The sequence below is a fragment of the Phyllopteryx taeniolatus genome, chromosome 8, assembly GCF_024500385.1.
Source record: "Phyllopteryx taeniolatus isolate TA_2022b chromosome 8, UOR_Ptae_1.2, whole genome shotgun sequence".
NCBI lineage: Eukaryota > Metazoa > Chordata > Actinopteri > Syngnathiformes > Syngnathidae > Phyllopteryx > Phyllopteryx taeniolatus.
The window spans coordinates 21,299,647-21,323,352 of record NC_084509.1 but is presented as its reverse complement, the minus strand read 5'-3'; the positions used below and the strand labels follow the sequence as shown (position 1 = coordinate 21,323,352).

The following is a 23,706-nucleotide window of genomic DNA, read 5'->3' as shown; positions in this document are numbered from 1 at the left end:
CTTCGACATTTAGTGTAGTAACAAAGCTAACACAATAACCCACACATCAAAATAACAATATAAATGAAAGTCACAACAGGAATTTTTGGGCAGACTGCAGTGCAATCTTGTAGTTGCAGATTTTCTTCTTTGCCTTTTAGGAAAAAAACAAATGTCATAACCTCTCTGATCATGTAGCTTCTATTTCCTAGTGTCATGAAAACACCATATTTCCAGCTGTGAAATATTTTAAATGATTAGTTAGCTATATAAAAAATAAAAAAAACCTGACTACAATGATACTGTAAAAGTGTTTTTTTAAATTTTATTTATGCATTTAAACTTTTTTTTTTTTTTTTTTTTTAATGCATTTAAACTAACCGGGTCTGTCATTGCAAGGATGCACTTGATCTTTTGCCCCTTAACTAATCCCCGGAAGATCTGAATCAGTTTGTTTGAAAAGTGATCAGTTTGTCTGAAAAGTGATCCATTTGTGCCATTTGTAATGGCAAATACAAATGATATAACTCTGAATGCATTATGTGCATACAGTAAAAAGGTTGCACATAATACAGGCAACATTAACAGGTCAACAAATCTCTCACTCCATGAGCATAACATGACAAGTTAGCACACAAGCTTGACACAGCAATAAAGGAGTGGGATAGAATAAAATGTGCATGAGCCATCTTGTAAACTCTGAACGCGACAGTGGCGCAGCAGCTAAAAATAGCACTGCTTCAGTATTAGCAAATAAATTGACAATAGCCTTCACCCTGTCCGTCAGACCTAACAGGGCATTTAGGCTAGTAGAGAGTAAGTTTTGCATTGGGCTTTGCTCCAATGGGGCAGGGAGATTGTAAGTGCTATCTCATCTCATCTCATTTTGTTCCTCCGATTGGTTGAGTGACGCTGATAAATCCATCTCCGGCTCATGTCTCCTTATTGCTTGTTCCTCCGATTGTTTTGGAACAACTCCATCTTTTTGTCCTTCAACCGTGTCAACAAAGCCTGTGTTTTCCTTTCGGGCCACTGAATGACATATACAGTAAAAAAAAATTTGTCAGCCAACAACTTAACCCCTTGTCTATTTCGTCAGAAACTGTCTGCCTTGTAAAGATGTCTGCGCTCCCAAAAAAAGCAGTAATTGTCAATGAAATTCACAGATAGTGCAGTACACACTTCTTTGAGCCACTTACTTAATTGACTGAAACGTTCATCTCCAACTGGTACCGTTAGGAGAGGTCCACTTATGAAAAGCTCAGCATCCAATCATTGCAGTTCTGTTTGGAGATCAATGAAATCTGGCTTCAGTACCTCTGATTGCTGCTTGACAACATCCAGGGCCCCTGTGTATATAATGACAAATTTCACAGTTGGGTGCTGATTATCTCCAGGATTTATTTTTGTGATATCAGACACCTTGTCGTTGGTAAAACACAGCACTTTGGTCTTCTTCTCACTCCAAAAAACGTTTCACATCCTTGACAGCTCCATCACCAACTATTAACGTTTGGGGTGCCATTTTTTTCCTTGTATGATTTAGTTTCATACCTTTCAGTGGTGGTGGGGGATGAGCATTCTTGGCCAGGGTCTTGTAAAAGTGGCTAGAATCTATTTGTAAGTCTGATGTCAATGTTTTGCATTGACCCGCGTCCTTTTTTCTTGCCCTTCGCTGTAGCGACCGTCCACGGCCGCTCACTCGAGGTTGAATCAGCATGCAAGCCAGCCGGATTCCTCGGTAATCTGCTGGTGTTGTCTCCTTCCTTTTAGATGTTGTGCCATATCTTTGGGCTTTGCTCCCAGTAAATTCCAGGGAGAACTGCTGGATGATCCATTACCATTTCCACAGTCCACATCCGTCCTCTTCGTTGAGTGGCTGTCTGTTAGCACACTTCTGCTGACCATTTTGAGACATCGGTAGAGTGGTTTAATTCCCAGACTGTCCATTTACATCCACTTCAAGACGGTGGATTTTTGTTTCCAGGATTGACATCCTTTGCAGCAGTCCGTGATAGTCCTCATTGTAAAAGGGAGGCATCTTGATTGCTGGTCTTGTTGCTAATAGCAAGCTTGTGCTAATTAGCAAGCCACGCTCACATAATGGTGAGAGCGTCTCTAGGGCATTTAAAATCAGCCACGCCAGCCCAAAGCCCTGGTTCACACGCTGGCTGACGAATTGGGCTTTTTCCAAAATTTTTAAACTCCCATTCTTTTCCCCTCCTCGCGCTTCCACCTTCTCACTTTGACGTGTGTGCACTCATGGCCGACAACGAGGCCCTCTAATGCCAGCCGACTATCTGAAGGGAAGATGCCTTTTCGGGATGTAGGCATAGCTAGCTAGCTAACTGCATATCATAATTATGCCGAATAACTACGAATGCGAACTAAGGCGATAAAGTTCTTATAGAGTAGGGGAGGGTTTACTAATGCTGGACGCCCAAGTGCATCACTGGGCGCCATTCTAGCCACACCCCAAAAAAATCTTAAAAATGGAAATGGTGAAAAACAGTTGAGAACTATATCTCCACAATTGAGTACTACATAGTTCTCAGTCTTTTTATGTTTTCAACAGTTATCTAAAAACATGTATAATTTACTTGGAAACGAATGTCTGAATTCACTTCAAGCACATGTGAGTATATGGCACTTAGATATTAGACCTGTTTATTACAGAATATCATAAACCGTTTGAAACAGGACATTGTATTTAGGGCTAGGAAAATAAATTGGTTGATGCAAAAATGTCTGCCTGGAAGCAATAAAAATTATGATTAAAACCATCTTTGCACCGCCAGTAACCAATTTGCACCGCACATAAACATGTTTGGTTACTGTCCATGTTTTCGCACGCAATGGCCGCCACGTAGGCACGACAGTTGAGCTGCTACCGGGCGCTGACGCATCTAGTCTTCATATCTATGGTTGGGCAATTGGGATGCACAGCTGTAGGTACAGGGTGTGGATAACTTTAAACCAGAAAGGACGAAAATGAAGTGGTTGCAATTACTGCAAACGTGGAGGTGACCTAATACGCCAGCTTGGGATAACACATTTACACGCAGGCTGGCCGAGCTTTGCGGCGTACTAAGGAAATGTGTTGTTGTTGTTTTAATACTTATTAGCCAATGCAGTATACCTACAATCAGTACTTATAACTAAGAACTTACTGGAACCTTACCAACGCTAGTTAGAACGTACTGTTGTGTCGTGTTTGCCTACAGACAATGACACATATGCACATAAGATGTGTACACATAATAATAAGACAGTACAGTACTTAAGTTCACTTACTTCATCTCACATTTATATCATACACTCAGTACCAATGTGTGCAGTTAAATGGTAGAAGTCCATCCCTCATAAATGAGAATTTTTTTTTTTCGGGGGGCAATTACTCGGTTAGTCGACGCAATATCTATAGGACAATTGATTCTAAAAAGAGTCGAGAGTGAGAACCCTAATTGAGTTGACCGTTTTTTTTATTTCTTCAAATCCCTTTCTTTCAGATATTTTGCTAATGAGCCTTTTGCTGACCTACACCGCGTGGAAGGACTCAGAGGTGTCTTTATCGCCACACTCGTCAACGGGTCCATCAGTGAGACCAACATGCGGTCGGTCATCACGTTCGACAAGGGAGGGACATGGGAGTTGCTTCAGCCACCCACTGCTGACAGTCTTGGAGGGACCGTGGACTGCCAGGTACAACACCTTTGACAGTTCACATCTTAAGATTGCATGATCATCTACCTTTTTACCACATCAAAAAGTATGCATAGAGACAAACGTGACACAAACTTTGAATTAAACAAATCAGTTAAGAGTTGGGCTAGACTCATTGTATTAGACAATTCTACGCTATTCTACTGTGTGACAACAGCTTTGGAAACAGCCTTTTGCTCTTCCAGGATATAAAATAAGGTCCATGAATGCACAATTAAATGAGTTAGGTGTGCAAGAACATGATATCCCTGACCTCATCCCCAGCAAACACCTTTGGGATGAACTAGAATGGAGTCTAAGCCATTCCTTCTCATTCAACATCAGTAACCTCAGACCTCACAAATGTTCTTCTGGATAAATAGACAAATACATTACACCGACACATTGCGAAATTGTGTATAAGGTCTGTCTGTACAGAATAGATGTTGTTACAACTGGAAAGTGGGGGCCAGCTCAATATTTTATTCCATTTGCTTAATTAGTGTCAGTACGAATTCACAGATAATATATTTACCCCGAGCATATATACACTGTAACATCAGATTTATCCACCCATGGTCAGGCATCACCACAATTTATAGCTCATACATTGGATCCATTTTGTATTTATTTTTGTTTCAATAGTCAAGAGTTTCCATTAGTCACTGAAAGTAATGTCTTTATTAATTGTAGTTCATGGAGTTGTCCTTCCAATGCTAAACTATTTGGCCTCATACCATGTTGTCGCTGGAAATAGATAAAATATCATTGTTTGATGGAGGAGAGTAAATCTTTCATGAAGAACCATCATCTCGCTCATCTCACACTTTTCCTCTTCAGCTCAGTAAAGGTTGCTCTCTCCATCTGGCCCAGCGCTGGAGCCAACTATTAAACTTCCAACTGAGGAGGATTCCAATTTTATCTAAGGAGTCTGCACCGGGACTCATAATGGCCACAGGTATAATCCTTATTCTTTTTAATATAATTCAATGATGTTTTTGGGTGAACTAAACCTTTTTAACTGTTATTTCTGAGGCAGTTTAATGTTGGTGTAACACTAGTAGAATACAGTACTTCTAAATTTCCGCATGGAGGTGAGAATAAAGGCTTATTTTGTTCTTCTTAGGACTCTGTGTGATGGGGGAGCATTTTAAGTTTATTTTATCAGCATTGTCTCAGTCAAAGAAAGGAAGAGGCCCTAATTATGATTGTTTGTAACGTGGTCTCACTGGTGATTGATTCAATGCTAGGCCATCTTGTAATTGTTCAACCATTTCCTCTTTCTGAATGATACAGCGGCAAAATGCAGTAAATTTGCAGCACAACCTAACAAATTGAGCTGCGTGTCAGAGTAAATATTTGCTTCCTCTATTGCCTTAAACAGGAAATGTGGTTGCACTCTCTCTCTCTCAAAGGTGGCTGAGACCTCATGTTTGACAGACTGTTTTAAAGTGTGTCAAGCACCTGAGAATAAAAATAATTATTGCAAAAAATAGTTATTCCTTGTAATTGTAATCCTCATTGCCTCTTCACATCTGCGAGACAACAGTGTTTTGTTTGTTTTTGTTTTTGATGTCCCCTTCCTCCAGATTGTCCCTCTTGTTGAAATCCTACTAAATTATTTGTATGATGAGAAAGATACTGTGAAGAGGAGAGACTGGTATTTGCCGGCGCGATTCACTTCGTTATCTCTCTCAAACAGATGGGTTTATTACCGCTGTAGCACCAAGTAGGCACTCGAGAGGTCAAATACGTGTCTGGGGTTTGTGCATACACACTCTGCAATGACATGTTTACATACAAAACACAATTAGTAAACTACTCCTAACTGCCATCGCTTTGTGTTGTATTATATTTGTAGCGTATAGGGATTTCCAACCGTGGTGCTCTTTAGGAATTGCGCCAATTTAAATGCTTAATCTTGTTCTGGTATAATAACTATACTTTTTTATTAATATATTTTTTCTAAGTCATATTTATTAAAAAAAAAAAAAAAAAAAAGAGGGTGCCAGTGGATCTTTAAAAAGTATTAAATTTCTTTTTCTAAAGTTAAAGCCTTGGGTATCTTTAGAAATTTCACATAATCCCGTTTTAAGACCCCGTTGAAAGGTCCTAAATACCACAGACACCATGAAAAAAACATTTTCTTTGGAAATCTTTGTAAAATATTTGATGTATTTGATAGTAGTTTAGTGGAATGGTGGATGACTGGTTAGAGCATCTGCCTCACAGTTCTGGGGACCGGGGTTCAAATCCCGGCCCCGCCTGTGTGGAGTTTGCATGTTCTCCCTGTGCCTGGGTGGGTTTTCTCCGGGCACTCCGGTTTCCTCCCACATCCCCAAAATATGCATGTGAGGTTAATTGAAGTCTCTAAATGGCCCCGAGGTGTGAATGTGAGTGTGAATGGTTGTTTGATTGACCCGCGTGAGGATAAGCGGCTCAGAAAATGGATGGATATTAGTTTATTTTTAAATTTTAACACAAAACACAAAACCACTATCAATGATTTGATTTCACAGGGGGAGTTGTCGAATAATGTTTCCTAGAATATTTCAAAAATATCACAGCAAAATGTATGAGAAATCTCAAATGTTTTATTATCATACAGTATTTAGCCTAGCAAAGTGGCAATTAAAAGGTATCTAAACACTCAACTTTGGCTCCCTAAAACTTGTAAACTAGGAGTGAGTGGTTTAAAAAAGGCTTGGGAAAGGCTGTTAGAGTATTGTAAAAAATGGAACTTCTCTTGAACTTAAATTGCATTGACATCTTGATTTTTCTTTTTATCAGGCTTCTCATTATAAATATTGACATACATAGAACGTAATAATATGTTTTTAGCATTTTTAGCATGGTATGTATTACCATTAGTCATTTGTTCACACCAGATTTTTGAGTAGTAGTTAAACTGCAGTACTATTGATAAAAGTCATTAATCACTGAGAAACAAAGGCAATATGTCAATGCTTGCCAATTTCAACATTGTGTTGGATTTGGCAGAGAGAGTTGTTCTGAGGAGGCCCAGTGAGTCCGCTGAATTACGCCCAAAATAAACTGCCTGAATACATCATAATATGGTGAAGAGTGGTCATGCATTGGCAAAGCAAGAACCCATTGTGACTGACCCTGGTAGAGGTTTAAAAAAGTTAGTTTTTGTTCAATGCATTTAGGGACGAAACTAAACATTATTTTAATAATCAATTGATTAATGTCTATTTTTTCGATTAATCAATGAAACTGATTTTTGAAAAAGTTTTTTATTCTAAAATAGGATGGTGCAAAAAGTGCACAAACATAAATTGATTGTGATTCAGTTACTGGTTTGGTCTGTAACATGTAAGAAAATTGCCAACAAAGATAATCAGTTTGCTTTATTATCCATCCATCCATCGATTATTTGTTGATTAATTGTTACACCTCTGAAAGCATTTTACAGATAGATATGTGAACAACCTTGCTGAACACAATAGAATCTGAAAACTCAAAATGTTTCAATTAAGAAAAAAGTCAGTCAACAATGCAACACATTATGACACACTGAGTTATAAAGCAGCATTCAGTAGTTGAATCATTCTCTTGATGCCAAAAGTAGGTACTGTGGCCATGGCAACGTCAACATTTTCTTGAGCCTTCTGAGCGGGTGCCATTTAATTGGTTTAAACAGCTTCTGTAATGTTGATGTGTTTAGAATTGCCATTATTTAGTCCTTTAAGCAGCCCATTTCCCCAAAACGTAATACACCATGGAATTGTGGTCAATTTCAATTTGCAAGACAAGTCTGGCTTAGTTTTCTCACAGTCAACCACGATATCGGTGATGGGCCGTAGTGAGGGGCAGGGCTTCTGAGTCCCAGACTGAAAGACACACTACGGTTCATTTGTCCCACGCTCAGACATGGAAGCCTGTATGTTTCCTCGCGTCCAGGTGTGTCCTGATGAGATTCCTTACGTTTGTCACATTATGATCACGATCTGAAACATTTTACAGATTCTGTCAAGGCTTTCTATGGATAAAAGGTGGACGCGGGGCAGATCAGAGTATGTGGTTATAGCTCCAAAATTGGTTATAGCTCCAAAATTGATTTGGAGCACGACAAAAACTTAACAATCGAATGAAAGAAACTTGTGAAAAATAATATTTGTAATATTTGAGATCTGAGGGCATATGGGAGATTGTTCAGATCAAAGCCTCTCAACCCGCTCTAAACAATCTCTCCCGTCGCTCCTGCATTTATTTGAAAATAGGGAGGTTTCTAAGTTTACAAGACATAACGTACTAAGCTACAAGACACAACATAAAACATTGGACCAACACCTGTCACGTCCCCGACCACATCCGATCACGTCCTTGGTCCAGGCGCCCTTCCATCGGATGATGCTGAGTCATCTTTTTGAAGGCGAGACATCTAAAATCGTCCATAATACTAATGCAAGCTAAGCAAATAAATGATAACTTCTACAATTTATTTAACAGATCAGTTAAAAAAATTGCCATACATATGAAACCCCTTTTTTTTTTTTTTTTTTTAAGCAGACTGCATGAATAAACAATCCCCATTGGAATATGTGATTCCAAGGGACGATGTCGCTCAGGATGTGCGCTTGAGAGTTCGACAGCAAACGAGAAGGATATTTACGTGAATACTAACGTTAAAAGCGTAAATGAGCTTTCAGTAGACTGTGACTGCTGTGGCAATTATTTTGACAGCTTACAAATATCACCATGCTTTTTCCTTGACAATAGTGCCATGTTGTTTGAGGATCAATAAAACACTATATGTGGATCCTCAAAACATTGTTTCCCATTAAGAACAACAGGGGACCCAGTTTTTCTGTTACAGCAAGTTGGTATTTGTGCAAAGGTCAATCGCCAAGTGTGTTTTCGCGGTGTCCAGTTCAGTCGCATTTGGTCACATTTCTCAGTGTGCGGAGGACCTAAGTGTAACAAGGGCAACTGTGTGAAATGAGAGTTGCATATTTTTTTTTCTGCTGTTATTACAGGATCTTTTGGCAGGAACTTGGCTAACAAACCCAATGTGTATGTGTCGAGCAGCGCTGGAGCCCGATGGAGGGAGGTTCGTTAATATCTGCCACAGATTAAAAAATCCCCACAGCATTCTCAAATGAATATCAAGTGGCTTTTTTAAAAAAAAAACGGAAATGTTTGCTTCCTCATACTTTTTATGCACTTCCTGGTGTAGATTACTAATAAATGGGTTGTGCTCTTTGTGGGTATTTCTTTTCACATTCCAGAAAATAATTTAAATCAACAGGCAACAAAGCATATTTTTGTTGTGATGTTTAAGCATTGAATTCTGTCCATTGTACAATATCGAACTAACTTACTACAGCGGCTGAAATATTTAACACGCCACCATTTTTCTCATTAAATATACTTCCGAAGGTGCTATTGACATGAAAATTTCACCAGATATTGGGAACAACCCAAGTAATCCACACATACAAAGAAAGTACAACAAATAAGATCAGAAATTATGTGTAATAATGTGAAATGACACAAGTTTAAAAGTATTGAACACGCCAACTGCTATTTATGGAATGCTTTGTACAAAAGCCTTTGTTTGCAACGACAGCTTCAAGACGCTGCCTGCATGAAGAAACTAGTTGCATGCATTGGTCTGGTGTGATTTTGGCCCATTCCGCCACACAGTCTTCAAATCTTGAAGGTTCCGTGGGCTTATTTTATGGACCTTGACTTTCTGTTCTTTCCATAGATTTTCGATTGGATTCAAGTCAGGTAATTGGCTGGGCCATTCTAGCAGCTTTATTTTTTTTTTCTTAGAAACTCATTGAGAGTTTCCTTGGCAGTATGTTTTGGATTATTATCCTGCTGAAATGTCCACCCTTGTTTAATTTTCATCATCCTCGTAGATGGCAGCAGATGTCAAATATGTCTTGGTACATTTGCGCATTCATCCTTCCTTCAATCATGTGAAGTTTACCAGTACCATTTGCTGAAAAGCCGCCCCACACCATCATGTTCCCACCTCCGAACTTCACTGTTGGAATGGTGTTTTTAGGGTGATGTGCAGTGCCATTTCTTCTCCAAAAGTGGTGTGCATTACGGCATCCAAACAGTTCAATTTTGTTCTCATCTGGCCAGACTATATTATCCCAGTATTTAACTGGCTTGTCTAAATGTTGTTCAGCAAACTTTGAACAAGCTTTGACATGCTTTTTTTTTCAGTAATAGGGTTTTGCGTGGTGAGCGTGCATACAGGCCATGGCGGTGGAGTACATTACTCACTGTTTTCCTTGTGACAATAGTACCTGCTAATTCTAAATCTTTTTGAAGCTATCCACAGGTGGTCCTAGGCTTTTGGACAAGTCTTCTGATTATTCTTTATACTCCTCTGTCAGAAATCTTGCACCTGATCGAGGAACATCTATGGTGGTATGATTGGCTTTCCACTTACGTATTATGGCCCCAATCGTACTCACTGGAACGTTCAAAAGTTTAGATATGTGCCCGTAACCAATGCCATTGTTGTTTTGCAACAATTAGTGTGTGATGGTCTTGCGACAGCGCTCTGCTCTTTCCCATCATGAGATGTCTTTTAACTCACACCTTGGCAATGAGACCTTTTTGTAGGCCTTCAATTTGGACTGAAACAGCTGATATTCATTTACACTGCCAAGGGGCAGGATTGCTGTTTGATTATTGATAGATTTTAGGTGTTTTTTAGGCTTTCCACGCCTTTTTGCACCTCCCTTCATGTGTTTAATACTTTTTCCCTGTGTCATTTCACATTTTTACTTGTTCTACTCTCTTTGTATGTATGGATTACTTGGGTTGTTCCCAGCATCTGGTGAAATTATCAGGTCAATAACACCTTTGGAAGTGTGTATATATATATATATATATATATATATATATATATATATATATATATATATATATATAGTGAGAAAAATGGTGACGTGTTACATATTTCAGCTGCTGTATATCTTTATATTTATTATGGATCCTGTTTTTAGGCATTAGCAGGTCCTCATTTCTATACATGGGGAGACCATGGTGGTATTCTGATGGCTATCCCACAAGGAGGCTCCAGTACTCATCTCAAGTAAGTCCAAATTGTGTGTGTGTTCTTAGGATGGGGAAATATATATATATATATATATATGTATGTATGTACAAGCTAAATCTATTATCCATTCAGGTACCCATGAAAAAAACAGGAGCTTTAAATTAAAGCCGTGCAGAAAACAAGGAACCATCACACAACCTCTCTGGGGTTTGAGATCATTAGTCAACAGGATCATATATTGGGAATATGAAGTAGGCTTCTCGATCTGATGAAGATCCCTTGATGATTTGATAAGCATGTCTGTGCCAACAGAAACAATAAAGAGCAGGCAATGGTGGTAGGGATAGATGAACCGCAATTTTTTTTTCTTTTACCCGATTACTCAGTAACCGATATAATCTTTATGCGTTCAGTTTATTTTATCAATCAATCACTATTTAAATGTGTCTGTCTGTTGATCTATCGATCAATCGGTCGATCGATCTATCTATCGCACTTTTCATACATGTAATGCAACCACAAGTGCTTTTTTTCTAGTAATTGGCTGTGTTTCCGTTGGCCACTGATCAGTCACATGCTCAGGGGACGAAGAAAGCAGTTTCTGTTAACTAAAAAAAAACAAAAAATAAACTAAAACCGAAACACAATTTAAATTTCTCCCCGCAGGTTCAGCACCAATGAGGGCGAGACGTGGACCGAATTTCAGTTCTCTGACAGGGAGGTGTATGTTTACCAGTTACTGACCGAGCCTGGGGAGAAAAGCACCATCTTCACCATCTTTGGATCCTACGCCCACCAGAAACATAGCTGGCTCATTCTGCAGGTCAACGCCTCTGATGTTTTAGGTAGGTTGGACAGCGATGAGTTGCTTCAGAGGGATGAGGAAAAATTTGTGTTTTCAGATTTAAAAAAAAACAAACAAACAAAAAAAACGGATATTTCAAGCCCTTAGGAAAATATCAGCTTGCAACAGCTATTTCTTTCTTTCTTTCTCACATTTGCTTCTCAGCGGTATTACATATTGTGCCGTTTCTTTTCTGAAATGAGTTGAATGTTTGAAGCAATCGTTACGCTATACTGTTTATTTTAATACCAGCTACAGTACATACATACTTTAATAGTAATTGTCACTACTGTACAAAATAACATATTTCCCAATCTTGTGCCCTGCGACTGACTGTCGACCAGTTTGGGGTGTAGTCCGCCTTTCACCCGGTCTGCTGGGATAGGCTCCAGTACCCCGCGACCCTACCCAGGATAAGTGGTGTTGATAATGGATGGATGGATTTCCCAATCTTTGCTGATATTTAAAAGAAGATTTGAATCATCATACCACTGTAGTACTAGTATAGTATTTGTTCATCCCTAAATAAACAGTAGCTTTCGACATATGGTACAACCGCGCTACATTATAGGAAGGTGTTCCAAATATTTTGTCTCTCTGGTGTAGCTAGATAAAGATTAATATAGAACTACGGTGCATCCTGAAAGTAGTCACAGCTCTTCACTTTTTCCTCATTTTGTCATGTCACAACCTTATTCCAAAATTGATTTATTTTTTCCCCTCAAAATTTTACACACAAAACATTAAACTTACAATGTGAAATACTTCCCCCCACCCCAGAGTTTTGCTAATTCTAAAAAAAAAAAAGCATGAACGTCAAAGGAATGTGTGTGTGTATGTGTGTGGGCGAAGCGCTGATACCGCAGTCCTCAAATAAGAAAGATGCTCTAACCTACATAAAATCCAAAAGTATTGGGATGATTGTTCTGATATTTTCAGAGGTCAAAGTGGGCGTGAGTAGAAATGTCCATATAAATGTTGGTGACGATTGCTCTCAGTTTTGTGACATTTAGCTACGTAAAGCAATTCCCTGGAAACCTGGCTTGTCTCCAGGAGACGTCATGGAAACGTCCAACCACAATGACGAACAGAACGGTCCAATGCCCTGAGAATGTTAAGACCTGGTTGAATGAGAATATTTACAGGCATGACGTCAAAGCAAGTGTCTGTAGATGGTCTGCTGCTTCGAAGGTTCCAATGAGCACAGAGGCTTCCATCAACCTTAATCTCTAGATTTTAGTAGTAAAAAAATAATTTATTCAATTTCGGAATTCGGTTATGTAACACAATGGGGGAAATGTGTAGCACTGTGAATACTTTCATTTCAAAAACTGGGCTTGAAACAAATGAAAAAAGGGATGAAATGAAGACTACAGTATATAACGTAGTTTAAGTCACTGTAACACGAATATTTGACTTGCCAAAAGTTCTTATAACAAGTAAAAATAGCTAGCCTGGTAAGAAGAAATATAACAGCAGATTCAGAAGAAAGTTTCGGAGTCTGAATCTGCCATAGCATTTCTTCTTACAGTTTTTCTTCAGTTTTTGTGTAAGAGCATCAAGCATTTTTATTCCAGACACAGAACAAGGAACAACATGCCTTGATTTGATATAGTTGATCCTATAGACTAGTTTTTGCTATGTTCCAGATGCCCTGCCTAACACGAGAAACAAAAATGATTAACAAATGGACCACCACTATTTTCTTTTGCCCAGGTGTTCCATGTTCTGAGGCTGACTACAAACATTGGTCCCCATCAGATGAACATGGCAATGAGTGTCTCTTGGGCAGAGAGATAACGTTTAAGAGACGAACACCTCACGCTACATGTTTCAACGGCGAGGACTTTGACCGTCCTGTTACCATGTCTAACTGCTCCTGCTCCCGCCAGGACTATGAATGGTGAGAGCCCATTTATGCACACAACACTCAGGACATTCTGCACTAACATACAGCAATAGCAAACCTGTTTTTGTGCAGAAATACATTGCATGTTAGACTTTATCTGGAAGAGATGGATACAAAAAAAAAAATCACTGACGTACTTGTGATCCCAGGATATCACCTTGAAACACTAAGCATCCAATCATATTGTTTGACGATCATTTCTATATTCTCTTAGGGTGATTTTGCTTGGTGTATGTGTATTGCTATAATATGTATTAATCAGAATAGTCCTCAAACAATTTCTTTCTGATGCATTTCAGCTAGTCAATAGTATCTTCTATGAACATGCTAATGTTTACCAGGTTTAACTGTCAATCAATGTGTCCACAAAAAAAAATGCAGCCAAAGAGAAAGTTGCTCTGCTTGTTCGTTCATTGCAATGCATTCCATTTATACTGCACTTTTGTCCACAGACAAAAGCAATTATATTTTATACACCAGCCAACTAGCAGCTCAATTAAAAACAATCCTTCATAACTGAGATTTAAATGTGGAATTGGTCACCCAAGTTAAAATGTTCCACAATGAATGTGTGTATCAGATACATGGTAGTTCATACAGAATGTAAGTTTGACCATATTGCATGTTCAACCTACCCTGTACTGAATTAAGTTTTCCAGGGTTGAACAAGTTCATTTATCCTCTGAATACAACACTGTTGGGACAAATTTCCTGTATTATTTGTCTTCATTGGATCCCAAAAATATATTGCAATAGTGACCAAGACAAGTGTCCACCCATTAATACTTTTATGTACAGACATAACTTCAAGTGTCTGAAAAAGGTTGTTAGGTGAAGCTGGCACTTGCTGACATACATACAGTCCCCTCCAAAATTATTGGAACGGCAAGGTCAATTCCTTTGTTTTTGTTGGATACTGAAGACATTTGGGTTTCAGATCAAAAGATGAATGCGACAAAAGTTCATCCATTCATCCATCCATTTTCTGAGCCGCTTCTCCTCACTAGGGTCGCGGGCGAGCTGGAGCCTATCCCAGCTATCATCGGGCAGGAGGCGGGGTACACCCTGAACTGGTTGCCAGCCAATCGCAGGGCACATACAAACAAACAACCATTCACACTCACAGTCACACCTAAGGGCAATTTTAGAGTCGCCAATTAATGCATGTTTCTGGGATGTGGGAGGAAACCGGAGTGCCCGGAGAAAACCCACGCAAAACCCACCCCGGTCCTCAGAAATGTGAGGCAGATGTGCTAACCAGTCGCCCACCGTGCCGCCTAGTTTGGAAGCATTTTTCTGTAAATTGCCAGACAAAATGGTTTTGGAGACCTCAGAATTCATTCTGCTGCTACCATCATGAGTTATATCGTCAATAAAGACCTAGTGAGCCTGTTCCAGAAGCAGCCATTCAAGCCCAAGCCATAACATTACCTCCACCATGCTTCACAGATGAGCTTGTGTGTTTTGGATCTTAAGCAGATCCTCTCTTTCGTCATACTTTGGCCTTTACATCACTTTGGTAGAGGTTAATATTGGTCTCATCAGTCCAGAAAACTTTGTTCCAAAACTTTTGTGGCTCATCTCTGTACTTTGCAAAATCGAATTTGGTCTTCTGATTCTTTTTCCTGATGAGTGGTTTGCATCCTGTGGTATGGCCTTTATATTTCTTCTTTCAAACTCTTCTTCGAACAGTGGAGGTTGGCAGTGATGTCACTGACTGTTGTCTTTGGAGGTTTCTTCACAGCACTCACAATGTTTCTGTCATCAACTGCTGTTGATACCCTTGGCCAACCTGTTCAATGTCTCATGCTCAGTAAACCAGTAGTTTATTTTTTTTTTTAAGGACATTTCAAATTGGTATCGTGGCTATGCCCAATGTTTGTGCAATAGGTCTGTTCGATTTTCCCTCTTGTGCAATAGCTTTGATTGATTTTCTCTCTTCTCAGCTTCAAAATGGTTTGCTTTTCTCCCATAGACAGCTCTCTGGTCTTCATGTTTGCTTGACCGCAAATGCAGCTTCCACAGATGAAACCCAAAGCCAAAAACAAACACCATCTAATGTTTAAGCTATCAATCTAAAAGGCAACACCTGAGCAATTGGAAACACCCATCAGTCACGTGTTCCAATACTACAGCTCACTTTAAAAGTGGGTGACTTCAAACAAAAGGTGCTCTGTCCTGAGTTGTTTAACACATCTAGATGCAAATACTAAGGAATAAAAGCTGGAATTCTGAACTTTTGTCTCTGATTCATCTTTTGATATGAAGCCCAAATGTCTTCAGTATACAACAAAAACAAAGAAATTGACCTTCCCGTTCCAGTACTTTTGGAGGGGACTGTATTTATTTAAATTACTGCTCTTGGTGAGCTAGTTATCACTTCTGGAGCGTCTATCACAACAAATCATGAGTTTGTTTTAAATTGCATGTTAAAAAGAGGTTAGATTGTAAACAGGTTTCTTTCGCTTCTTCTTCCTCCGTGCAGCGACTACGGTTTCAAGCTGAGTGAAGACTTTTCCCTGCAAGTGTGTGTTCCTGACCCCGAATTCTCAGGTGACCTCCATGCTCCTCCAGTACCATGTCCTGTTGGCACCACTTATCGCCGCAGTAATGGGTGAGCTTTATTAAACTTTACAGTGGAAAATTCCAATCTGGGATTCATGAGTGTTTGATTATTCGCAGTTTCCCAACATTTGTAGCATTGGTGATTATTTAAAATCTACATAGATTTTGTCATTTCAAATGTATTTATTTTCTCATTTTTGTTTTTGAACGTGTCAAATATTTATTATATGTGCCACTAAAATAAATAATAATAATAATAATAAAACTGGTCTTGCAGCAATCCATTTGACTGTCTTGTTATACAACTGTAATGCACAGAACAAATGCAGTTACTTTTTAGAAAAGTAGAAAAGACACGTGATTCTTGTTTATCACTTTGCTGGGAACACCACCACCAGTGTCAAACTACTGAAAAATCTTTTCTGTACTCTTTCTTGCCACAGATACAGGAAGGTACCAGGGGACAGTTGCAGTGGAGGAGATGTGGAAGTCAGACTGGATGGAGAGATGCTACCCTGTCCTGTTGGGGGTAACAGCATCTTCCATTATACAAGGCTCTAATTAAGTGGTCTCACATCGCTATTTGTGAATCAAAATTAGCATTTTGTGCCTCATAAAACACATTGAAATTTTGATTGACAGATTTTTTTTCTTTTACCTGTGCTGTTCAGCTTGATGGCCTTGCAGAATGGTGGTTCTGTATGTGCTTGGACAGTTTTGCTGTGCAACAGTGGAGTTTGAAATACTCCCTCTGCTTATTTTTTAAATTTTTTAAGTATTCTGATTTTTATTGAAAATGCAGCCGGACAGAAAATAGTTTTTTTGGGACAGCCAGAGGGACAGAACGGACAAGGGGAATAAAGATTACGAACCGTAGCAGAACAATAGACAGTCTAGATATTTGACTACCATGAACGTTACAAAGTCAAATCGCGTTCTTATTTGTGGATGGGGGGGACAACTGGTGAGGACATGCAACAACTAGCCAATAGGACAAGATGAGAGAGGACAGAAAAGGCAGGATAGGACAGGATATGGCAAATGAGCAAAGCAGTACTACTAATGAGTGGTGTAGTAGAATGTTTTATAGTGTAACACCTGTAAGAACCTGTGAGTTGATATCCTAATACAACCTCTGTTATTTTTAGTAGTCCCAACACAAGCAATTAAAGCCTATATGTTTATGGAACTTATTAGTAAATGAACACCATATCACATGCATGTTAGTCAACTGGTGTGCAGAGTTGCTGTGCCAGCACATCAAGGAAGGGGCGGGCCCGGCGTCCTCCACCAGTAAGGGGGGGCCGAGCCAACGCGCCAAGTCAGGGTTGTTCGCTATGCTCGACAGACGCACGGATGTGACAATGCAATTACGTCGTCACCGAAAAGGCGGAAGTGAAGCGAAGCTTGGTTGCTGGTGTGGGAAGGGTGAAGCTGAATTGATAAGAAACATGCAAGAGCAAATGACAGAAAATGTCGAAAGTCTGGTAGATTTCATAGTGAAATACAAGACGAGCACCCGTGACGTGAGGTTGTAACACAGACCTTTCTCTCCGCCAAAGATGCAGAATATGACGGCTGAAGACATTATATACTGTACGATCCTTCATATTTCATAGGATAAACCGTCTATCCCCAGACATATGAAGGCTCGTATATAGTGTGTTCAGCCGGGATTCAGCCATCATACTCGGGATCTTCGTTTATCATAAACGCCGTATTTGGCTATCACACCGATCAGATCGGTGTAAAGTCTAATAAGAATAGATCAGATAGAATATTTTGTTTATATAGTCAGCCAGAGCTGCAAGGAATGCAAAGTTATCAATGTCCTATCACCATTGTTCCTGTGTTGCGTGTTTTTGTTTGCACATTAAAGACAGAGGTCCTGGTTTTACTTTAATTCCTCATTAAAAAAAAAAACACCATTCAAGCAACACGTTTTTCCTTATGTTTTCGAGATTGTAGGGGTGAAAGCTGCAGCCTGCTACTAGTCTAGACTGAATGGGTGGCAACGGAGGGAAATGAAATGCCAGTATTTTGAGGGTAATAGCCCGTCAGCGGTGAACTTAGTTAAAATTTTTCAATTATGATAAGTTATGAACTTAACTAGTTCAATTTTGGGGCAGTGAACTGAACTTTGAACTAGTTTGCGGAGAACCTTCCCCAACATTGATGTTACTTCCATACAAGGTGCTTAAAAGTTTTGCTCAGTGTAGTCACTGTCTGACATATTGACTACCATCTGATCTGGCTACACTTTGAGTAATGTAGGTGAAAAATGTGGCAAATGTGACCAGAAAGGAATAATCAGTAAAATGGGTTATGTACCCAAACGAAAATGGTTTTGGAGGATACTCAAGTACTAATATATTCAATAGCTGCAGTCCACCATTCAATTCCCCCATTATATTATTGTATTTTAACCCTTGCTTGGGGTAACCTGCAAAAGGTGCTCCTCAAAATTAGAAAGTTGCTCCTCAAAGAAAAAAAAATTTTTTTTGAGCCTTGTTATACAAGTGATAGTGAACTAATTATTTTGAAGGCTCGAGCTGACTCACAACCCTAATGAGGACAAGCGATATAGAAAATTGATTGATGAACATTTTCACAAGATAGGATGAACACTGGATGTCCTTATAGTTACTTCGCCTCCCTATAATGTCTACTGTGACTTAGATCTGTCTTTTATCTCATCAGTGAGCCAAAGAAAGATGTCAAAAAGTAAATATTGATTCCTTTCATTTGGTCGAGTGAGTCCAGATTGACTCTACATGATGTTAAAGTCAGTCCTTTGAAACATTTTGCCTTATGTGGCAGTGATCAATTTCCTCTATCCATCTTTTACTTCCCATTCAGACATGTACTGTATTTTATGTTCTTACAGAGAGTAATGAATTTATCCTGTATGCTGTAAGGAACTCTATCCATCGCTATGACTTGGCTACTGCCATTGACCAGGTCCTCCCTCTCGTGGGTCTAAAGGAGGCCGTGGCTCTGGACTTTGACTATGACAAGAACTGCCTCTACTGGGCTGACATCTTGCTGGATACCATACAGGTTTGAGAATCATTCCTCTGTGACACAGTTAAACAAACAGTCTCTACAGGGACCACATTGGATTAGTTAGGGTTTACAGGAGTTCTACGTGTCACAATTCCCAGTCTTCCTCAATGTTTTAGGGACTGGTCTCATATATCTAAGCAAGAGACCTACTGGTTTTAAATGTGGAAGCTGACAAAGGAAGAGTGCCTTTTTTTCGAGAAGAGGCGAGACAGGCTCTCGGTAGACAGGAGGAGCTTCCAGAAGACTGGACCACTACAGTCAAGGTGATCAGAGAGACAGGCAGGACAGTACTTCCTGTATCTTCTGGTAGAAAAGGGGAGAAGGAGACTTGGTGGTGGAACCTCACAGTACAGGAAATCATACAAGGAAAGAGGTTAGCTAAGAAGAACTGGGACATTGAGAAGACTGAGGAGGGGAGACAGGAATACATGGAGATGCGACGTAGGGCGAAGGTAGAGGTGCAAAGGCCAAACGAAGCATATGATGACATGTATGCCAGGTTGGATGCTAAAAAGGAGAAAAAGATCGATACAGGTTGGCCAGACAGAAGGATAGAGATGTGTTGACTGGTGCCAGTTGTGTGCTGGATAGATGGAAATAATACTTTGAAGAGTTGATGAATGTGGAAAATGAGAGAGAAGTTGGTCCTGATGACATACCTGTGGAGGTATGGAAGCATCTAGGATAGGTGGCTATGGAATTTTTGACCAGCTCGTTCAACAGAATTCTAATGGGTGAGGAGATGCCTGAGGAATGGAGGAAAATTGTACTGGTGCCCATTTTTAAGAACAGGGGTGATGTGCAGAGCTGTGGGAACTATAGAGGAATAAAGTTGATGAGCCACACAATGAAGTTATGGAAAAGAGTTGTGGAGGCTAGACTCAGGACAGAAGTGAATATTTGTGAGTAACAGTATGGTTTCACAACTAGAAAGAGTACCACGGATGCATTATTTGCCTTGCGGGTGTTGATGGAGAAGTACAGAGAAGGTCAAAAGGAGCTACATTGTGTCTTTGTGGATCTAGAGAAAGCCTATTACAGCGTACCCAGAAAGTAACTCTGGTACTCTATCCGGAAGTCTGGAGTAGCAGAGAAGTATGTTCAAATAGTACAGGACATGTATGAGGCCAGAAAAACAGTGGTGAGGTGTGCTGTAGGTGTTACAGAGGAGTTTAAAGTGGGGGTGGGACTGCATCAGGGATCAGCCTTGAGTCCCTTCCTGTTTGCAGTGGTGATGGATAGGCTGACAGATGAGGTTAGACTGGAATCCCCGTGGACCATGACGTTCGCATATGACATTGTGATCTTCGGTGGAAGCAAGGAGCAGGTGGAGGAACAGTTAGAAAAGTGGAGGCATGCACTGGAAAAGAGAGGAATGAAGATTAGCCAAAGTAAGACAGAATATATGTGCATGAATGAGAGAGGTGGCGGGGAAAGAGTGAGGCTACAGGGAGAAGAGATAGCAAGGGTGGAGGACTTAAAATACTTGGGGTCAACAGTCCAGAGCGATGGTGAGTATGGTAAGGAAGTGAAGAAACGGGTGGAGAAAAGGTGTCAGGTGTGTTATGTGACAGAAAGTCTAGGATGAAGGGCAAAGTTTATAAGACAGTGGTGAGGCCAGCCATTATGTACAGATTAGAGACAGTGGCACTGAAGAGACAACAGGAAGCAGAGCTGGAGGTGGTGGAAATTAAGATGTTGAGGTTGGATAGGATTAGAAATGAGCTCATCAGAGGGACGGCCAATGTTGGATGTATTGGAGTCAAAGTTAGAGAGAGCAGACTTTGATGGTTTGGACACCTCAAGATGAGGAAGACTGAGTATATTGGTAGAAGAATAATGATGACGATGGCGCTGCCAGGCAAGAGAGCTTGAGGAAGACCAAAGAGAAAGTTGATCGATGTAGTGAGGGAAGTTTGTGTTAGAGAGGAGGATGCAGGACAGGCTTACATGGAAAACGACGACATACTGCGGCAACCCCTAACGGGACAAGCCGAAAGGAAAAGAAGATGATGATTCTACTTGATACAAAATCTCTGATGTAGCTAGAGTCAAATGATATGCATTATCTTACAATTATCAAGTTAACAGTTAATGGTGTTTAAAACCCAATTAAAGGCCCTTCAATGGTTATAGTGTATAGTATATGTTGCTATAGTGAGTACAGGGATTCAAAAATGGACAAGCTTTGACATACGTCTGCAGAGTGTTATGACATCTTGATGTGGTTTCTCATGCTGTTTTATTTTAAGGTAGCTTAAAAAAAATCCTTCTGGTGTTTGATCTTAACGAGCTGTATCTTCTGTTTCAGCGTCTCTGCCTAAATGGCAGCACAGGTCAGGAGATTATCGTAAGGAAAGATCTGCAGAATGTGGAGGCCTTGGCTTTTGACCCCATCAGCAGATTGCTTTATTGGGTTGATGCTGGTGCACAGAAAATTGAGGTACACAACATGTCTATCACTTGGTACATTATTAAGTTACATAGTCTATATTTGGAAAATTAGATGGTAATAGTCATGGGAGACTCATGGTTAAAAAAAAAATAAAAAATTGAAAAAGTATGGATACACACCCCGTTAGCTACAGAACCCAGCAGACCACATGAAAATGCTTTTCAAACGTGAGTCATAAAATACATGTCGGGTGTGCGCTTTACAACAAGTTGTGAGCTAAAAGGTCATTTTGCAAATTCACTCATTCACTTGTGGCATACAAAGGTTTGTTTGGTTTTGTATGTTTAAGGTTTCCAATCCTGATGGGGACCTGCGTCACACCCTCCTTAACTCCTCTGTCTTGGAACATCCGCGAGCTCTTGTTCTCCTGCCTGAAAAGGGGTACAATACTAACAACATTCCTCACATACACACGTACACAGACATGCAAACACAGACACACGCACACACACGCATAAACATACACACACACAAGGAATCCCTTTATTTCACACACTGCCACTGCTGGAAGTGCATTTTCGGGTTTGGAGTGGGTGACCCCGCTGGGCAGGTGCCAAGCCATGCGAGTACAGTATATAAAAGCATACATGTGATGTGAATTACAACACTATAATGCTGAACTATCAGAATCTGAATCCTGTTTATTTGCCAAGTTTGTCAAAAACACACTAGGAATTTGTCTCCAGTAGTTGGAGCCGCCCTTAAAGGACAATAGACAGCCATTTTGAAAAAAACACTTTTGAGACATAAAAACACACTACGGAGAGTCACTTAGCCTCTAGCAATTTAATGGCAAGAGGGAAGAAGCTGTTGGAATGTCTGCTTGTTTTAGTTTGCATTGATCGATAGTGCCTACCTGAGGGAAGGAGCTGGATGTGGTGGTGACCTGGATGTAGAGGGTCAGAGAGGATTCTACATGCGCTTGTCTTAGTTCTGGGAACGTGCAAGTCCTCATGGGTGTGTAGGAAGGTACCCATGATTTCATCTCGACAGTCTTGAGCATGTTCGGCTCCAGGTTGTGTCTGCCGCACCGCAGGAAGGGGACCCAAGGTCTGGGCCCGCCACTTTGTTGATCTTTTATGGTTTGAAGATGCCTCTCACCTCCTGTTCATGAATGGTCAACACAGAGGTCAGAGGTGCGATGATGGTCGGTGGTGCGGTGGGGTGGGTGTGGGGTGTGAAAGTGTCCTTTTCCAACCTGCATTATAAGGTGTTCAAGTCGTCAGCTAGTCCTTTATTGTTGTCCGCTTGGGGGGGATGGTCGCTTGTGGTTGGTTAGCGATTTTAATCCTCGCAAGACTGACTTAGAGTCGTTTCCAGTAAACTGTATTTCCAGCTTTTCTGCATAATTTGCTTGCGCGATTGTATGGGGCTCTGTCCCCACTTCGATAGGCATCCTCTTCAGCCTCGGGAAGTTTCTGAAGTTTAGCAGTGAACCACGGCTTGTTATTGTTGAATGTGTGAAATGTCTGTTGGTACACACACATCTTCACAGAACTAAAATGTGACACTGTCCGTATCTTCATCCAGGCTGCCAGTTGAAGTTCCAAAGACACTCCAGTCTGTGCAGTCTAAACAGCCTTGAAGTTCTGTCTTTGCTTTTTTGGTCCACTTATTCACTGTTTTCACCATAGGCTTTGCACATTTAAGTTTGTGTCTGTATGCTGGTATTAAGTGAATTAAGCAGTGATCAGACGAGCCCGAAGCTCCACGGGGGATAGCACAGTATGCATTATTTAGCGTGGTATAGCAGTGTTGTTTTCCCTGGTAGGACAGTCAATGTGCTGCTTGTATTGAGGGAGTTCGTGGTTGAATTTAGCTTTGTTAAATTCCCCAAGAATAATGAGGGGCGAATCTGGGTTTGTTTACTTGTTCAATCAGCAGTGCGGCGTTCGTATTAGCCTGGGGAGGAATGTAGACACCAGTGAGGATGGAAGAGGCGATCTCTCATGGTGAATAGAATGGCTTACAGTTAAAAAACAGCAGTCCGGGCTGCAGTGTGTGTTGAGCTCCGAGACATCGGTACACCATTTTTCGTTGATATAGAAGCATATTTCGCCACCTTTTGTTTATCCCGATAGCTCCGTGACGCAGTCCACTCGGTGTAGTTGGAAGCCCGGAATGCTTATATGAAC

The 23,706-nt window shown here is 40.3% G+C and overlaps 1 protein-coding gene across 2 annotated transcripts in view; it reads left to right on the top strand.

The window, feature by feature from the left end:
• Positions 1–23,706, top strand: part of sorl1 (sortilin-related receptor, L(DLR class) A repeats containing) — a 97,849-nt gene that overhangs the window by 34,685 nt on the left and 39,458 nt on the right. For both annotated transcript variants that reach the window (XM_061781076.1, XM_061781077.1), the window contains 11 exons: positions 3,489–3,681; positions 4,522–4,639; positions 8,682–8,755; positions 10,680–10,768; positions 11,399–11,577; positions 13,293–13,479; positions 15,971–16,099; positions 16,494–16,579; positions 18,938–19,110; positions 21,428–21,559; positions 21,861–21,952. In XM_061781076.1, the coding sequence (XP_061637060.1) occupies positions 3,489–3,681; positions 4,522–4,639; positions 8,682–8,755; positions 10,680–10,768; positions 11,399–11,577; positions 13,293–13,479; positions 15,971–16,099; positions 16,494–16,579; positions 18,938–19,110; positions 21,428–21,559; positions 21,861–21,952 (1,452 nt within the window). The remainder of the gene's footprint in view (positions 1–3,488; positions 3,682–4,521; positions 4,640–8,681; positions 8,756–10,679; positions 10,769–11,398; positions 11,578–13,292; positions 13,480–15,970; positions 16,100–16,493; positions 16,580–18,937; positions 19,111–21,427; positions 21,560–21,860; positions 21,953–23,706) is intronic.